At 30.3% G+C, this 5,269-nt stretch overlaps 1 protein-coding gene across 1 annotated transcript; it reads left to right on the top strand.

The window, feature by feature from the left end:
- On the top strand, positions 1-2,378 carry ABCI20 (non-intrinsic ABC protein 9). Its single transcript, XM_011021557.1, has 7 exons — positions 1-239; positions 328-461; positions 992-1,111; positions 1,212-1,307; positions 1,472-1,624; positions 1,711-1,788; positions 1,905-2,378. The coding sequence occupies exons 1-7, from the start codon at positions 71-73 to the stop codon at positions 2,139-2,141; spliced, it is 987 nt and encodes a 328-aa protein (XP_011019859.1). The 5' UTR covers positions 1-70; the 3' UTR covers positions 2,142-2,378.
- Positions 2,379-5,269: the final 2,891 nt, after the last annotated feature.

Genomic DNA, 5,269 nt, shown 5'->3' with positions numbered 1-5,269 from the left:
TAGGTGAAGAAGAAGAAGAAATGGAGACTTGAGAGCTTAAAAACAGAGACCGCTCTCTCAGATTGTTGTGATGGGCGTTATGGAGCATCAAGAACCGATAATAGATATCAACGGCCTGAGATTCACGTACCCAGGAATCGACGGTCATCCACCACCTGGGTCTAAACCGTTGATCGATGAGTTCTCTCTCACCCTCAATTCGGGTGATCGATGCCTTCTTGTTGGATCCAACGGCGCTGGTTAGATCTTTGTTTGTTTTCATAAGACAATAGTAATAGTATGCAAAACACCAGAATAGTAATGGGTTCGTTTTGTTGTGTTGTATAGGGAAAACTACAATTCTGAAGATATTAGGAGGAAAACACATGGTGGAACCCCAAATGGTTCGTGTCTTAGGAAGGTCTGCTTTTCACGACACTGCTTTAACTTCTTCTGGTCATCTTTCTTATCTTGGAGGAGAGGTTAGAAATTACAAGTCATTCATGACTTCGCTTTTCTTATTATTGACTGTTGCTGTTAAATTTAAAATTTGGATAGTGGTGTTTTATTTCTTGTCTTCAATAAGGCGTTGAGGAACATTACCCCCTCCAGTAATGTGTTATTGTAGATGCCAATCTAATCCTTGGAAGAACAAAAAAACAAATTCTTTGTTGCATTGCAATGGATATTCCTTTCATATCCTATCTCTTTCGACATGATAAAGGATTCCAGCCTGCGAAATGGGAGCCAAGCCTAAACTGTAAAAAGGGGCCCAGCTTAAATTAATTATGAGAACAATGTTTGACTGGATCTCGTCTATCATAATCAAATGGAATAGTTTGTTTTACTTTGGCTAATATTGAGCATGATATGCTTGGCATTGACTATACCATGGTGTGTCTGGGACATTTCGATAGGAAATTCTTTTTTACCTAATTATCCGGATTTCGAGATTTTCATATTCAAAGTTTTATTTGTTGATAATTGTTGATAGAAAGTCTTTCTTTTGCAGTGGAGGCGAGAAGTTGCTTTTGCTGGTTTTGAGGTTCCGATACAAATGGATATTTCTGCGGAGAAGATGATATTTGGGGTGGCAGGCATTGATCCTCAAAGAAGAGCTGAGCTAATCAAGGTGAGTTTCAATTATTCGAGATGCATTTCTGAGAAACTATTTCTTTAGGTGTGCCATTGACAGCAGTGGGACGTTACAACTTGTTATCTTGATTGGATAGGTATTGGACGTTGATCTGTCATGGAGGATGCACAAGGTTTCTGATGGCCAGAGAAGGCGAGTGCAAATTTGCATGGGTCTCTTGAGGCCATTCAAGGTATCCCTTTTTCTTGCTTCATATCTCTCGCTTATATCATGAGTTTCCATTACAATTCTTTTAACTCCTCATTTGGACGAGTTATTGTTTGTTGAGGATATCTTTTCTTCCTCGTTTTTCCCATTCATGTCTTAATATAAGCCGACTTTACCTCCTTTGTCTAGGTTCTTCTTCTTGATGAGATAACGGTTGACCTCGATGTGCTAGCAAGGGCTGACCTTCTGAAGTTTCTAAGAAAGGAATGTGAAGAGCGAGGCGCTACAATTATCTATGCAACACATATATTTGATGGTTTGGAGGAGTGGCCAACGCATATTGTATGTCTTGATTTCTTCAGTAGTTCAACAGGCATCACATATAATGCTTGCTCTTCTCGATGTCTAATTGGTTTCTTCTTTTACAGTTGTATGTTGCTCATGGGAAGTTGCAATTCGCAATGCCAATGGCCAAAATAAAAGAGATTAGTAATTTGTCACTAATGGTTGGTAGCTATGACTAATTCTGTAATCCACTTTTCAACTTGTTGATAGTTTTTCAATTTCCAGAATATAAATCCTCTCGCATTGTGTGATGCTGAAAAGAAAATTGGATTTGCAGAGAACAGTGGAGAGCTGGCTGAGGAAGGAAAGAGATGATGAGAGGAAGAGAAGACAAGAGAGAAAGGCAGGAGGTCTTCCAGAATATGAAAACCAGGTCGAGGGAAGTAGAGTGACTGGTGATCCAGCTCGTGTTGCTGCTCGTGTTATGAACAATGGTTGGGCTGCAGGAAGGCTGCACTCCACTATTGCGGGTGAAGAGAACTTCATCTTGAGCTCAAACAGAGTTTTGAGGTAGTAGATAAATTCAATTGAAAATATGAGAGATCTGTTTGCTATCAACATTTATACAGCTGGGAATTAGTATTCATACATACACGTTTTGCTCCTTTTTACACTCTAGTGAGCATAAAAAACGATGTTCAAAATAATAGATAGCATCATGTTATTCATTTTATTGTAATTCATGGATAATGGTTTATGTTAATGTCTCCCCTGTAATCTGTGAAGATCAGTAAGAATTTCAATTTCTCCTCTAGATCATCTCATTTACAATGTGATTCCTTTTATGAAGTTTAAACTTTACGATGCGAAAATCATGCGTCGCTGTTCTTGAGAGTCGTTGATAGCTGTTAACCCGGTCATCCTACCCTTCAGCTCGGAAGCCGGAATTCATTGGCTGGAATATATTCAAATCACTGGATTAGAACATCCTTGTCTTTCTTAACCAAATTGACAAGGCGAGCTTCGCGGGTTATTTTTGTCTTTTTCTGGGGGTAGCTAGACATTGCAGAATTAATTGGGGGCAAATTCGTCTATATATTTTTTTCCACTATAATAAATTTTTTATCCTTAAAAGCAAAATAATATATATATCTATCACTTGAAAGTATTTTTGTCTTTTTAAGTTTAGATGCAAAATAAATTATCGAAATCACCTCTAGAATCTAAAAAAAGAAACTGGTTTGCGGGGGAATTATTGTATTTTCCTTCTGGCTTCTCGGTAATAATTGAATTGACAAAAGGGGTGATATGTTTTTTTACCCAATATATAATATTATTTAAATAATTATTTAATATTATTTAAATTACCAATATATAATATTATTTAAATAATTATTAGGGTGGTGTGTGTGGGAGCTATAGTGAAGTTGTCGAGGCGTGTGCAGAGGCTTTGTTTAGCCGAACGGTGGCTTTCAAAGCGACGATAAAATCCTCTCAGGCTCAGCGTTTCCTACCTGCCTAGATAGCACGTGTAGCTTCATCCCCTCTAGTTTGCCATCAACCGCCTTTCATTTTTTCTCTTTCCTTTTCTCTCCGCTCTAGAAAAGCATACTGGCCTAAAAAAAATAAATTAAAGCAATCTTTTAATTAATATTTTTTTTAAATTTAATTAAAAAATTTTAATTAATATTTATTTTATTGAAAATAATTTATAAAATTAAAATTTATTTTTGATTTCTTCCCCATGAAAGCTTTTTATTTGTGAAATATGATTATTTTTTTATTTGTTATTTTTTTTATTTAATTTCATCCTCTTTTAGTTTTCCCCATTTCTTATCTTGAGATTTTTTTTAATTTGATTTTTTTATTGATTTTTTAGTTTGATTTTTTTATTTAATATTAAATTTATCAGATATTTAATTTCTTAATTAAGTCTAAGTCTGAAGCTTAAAAGGTTGTAAATTTGATATATTAATCTAGGTTTTTTTAATTTTAATTTTTTTAATTTTATTTTTTAATATTTTAATTATTTACTTTCTAAAATATTTTTCAGTTATTTTGGGAATAATACAGGTTGCCTCAATGATTTTTTTTTTTTGTCTTTGTTAAATCTATCTTTTTTAAAAGAATTTTTTTGTTTAATTAGATTAAACCAAGTAAAAAAATATCATAAAAAATAAATTAAAATTTATTTTTGATTTCTTCCCCCATGAAAGTTTTTTATTTGTCAAATATGATCATTTCTTTTATTTGTTATTTTTTTATTTAATTTCATTCTCTTTTAGTTTTCCCATTTCTTATCTTGAGATTTTTTTTAATTTAATATTTTTATTGATTTTATTATTTAATATTAAATTTATCGGATGTTTAATTTTTTAATTAAGCCTAAGTCTAAAGCTTAAAAGGTTACAAATTTGATATATTAATCTAGGTTTTTTTAATTTTATTTTTTTTAATTTTATTTTTTTCAATTTTAATTATTTGCTTTCTAAAAGATTTTCAGTTATTTTGGGAATAATACAAGTTACCTCAATTATTATTTTTTTTGTCTTTGTTAAATCTATCTTTTTTAAAAGGATTTTTTTGTTTAATTAGATTAAATTAATTTATTCAAAACTTAAATATTTAATTGGTTAAATGTTGAGCTTCTTGGTTAAGACTCAGCATAGCGCTTAATAAATTGTGGGTTTGAGAAATTAACCTGAATTTAGAAAGTTTATCCAAACTTTTTTTGGTTTTTTCCCTTTCTTGAGCTCATTTTTTTTTTCCTTTTCATCCTTAATCATTTTCTTGCTTTTGAAAAAAAAAAAGAGTTACTTTGGGTTTTTTTTAGATCTTTGTTAAATTTAAATTTTTTATTATGAATTAAATTAATTAATTAATCAATTAAATATAAGTATAGAATACTTGTTTTATGATATTTTTTTACTTGGTTCATGGGTCACCATTCTAACAACACAGTCTAGCCTCAACTACCTAAATTTTAGTTTTTTCTTACTTATTTGGAAACGTTAATGTTGCATGAATGTCTTTTTTATGTTGTGAAAAAAGGGCACCATTTATGTTTTTTTTTATCTTTATTTTTTTTGTAATTTATTTTCTACAAATCATTTTATTTACTTTTTGTATAACAAATTATTATACAAAAACTAAAAGAAAATGATATTCCAATATAGCAATTGAAAACATTTCTTGTTTTTTTATTATATTAAAAATTAATTTGAAATCTTACACATTTTTATTAATACATATAATCTTCATTTTATTTTATTATACGTAAATATAAGCCTTTTGAGACATAGTTATGTCAAAAAAATTATAATAACATCTATATATTTATTTATTTGTATTAAAAAAATTATTTAATCCGCATCAAAATAAATAGAATAGACACCTATTTAATCCGCATCAAAATAAATAGAATAAACACCTTAATATTTTTTGTATATATATTTTTAGCATAACTATGTTCAATTTTTTTAATTAATTGCATGCATAGATTTTATAATTTTTATATATATATTTTTTTGTAAAACACTACGTTTAAAAAACCTCTATATTTTTTTTTATCAAAACATTCATCCAGCCCATGATAAATCACGGATAAAATAGGTATTTCTTAATGGGAGTAGAATAATAAGATATACAGGGAGCCTGATTATACCTGGGACTAAATAACATATAAATGTGAAGTCCACAGAA

The sequence above is a fragment of the Populus euphratica genome, unplaced genomic scaffold, assembly GCF_000495115.2.
Source record: "Populus euphratica unplaced genomic scaffold, PopEup_1.0 scaffold20.1, whole genome shotgun sequence".
Taxonomy (NCBI): Eukaryota; Viridiplantae; Streptophyta; class Magnoliopsida; order Malpighiales; family Salicaceae; genus Populus; species Populus euphratica.
The sequence above is the reverse complement of the archived record's forward strand: the minus strand, read 5'-3'. Positions and strand labels throughout refer to the sequence as shown.

Excerpts from the sequence above, each read along its gene's own strand:
- ABCI20 (XM_011021557.1), top strand. The coding sequence starts at position 71 with ATGGGCGTTATGGAGCATCAAGAACCGATAATAGATATCAACGGCCTG. Across the intron at positions 1,112-1,211 it reads GAAGAGCTGAGCTAATCAAG|GTATTGGACGTTGATCTGTC; the intron begins GTGAGTTTCAAT and ends TTGATTGGATAG. Across the intron at positions 1,625-1,710 it reads AGGAGTGGCCAACGCATATT|TTGTATGTTGCTCATGGGAA; the intron begins GTATGTCTTGAT and ends CTTCTTTTACAG.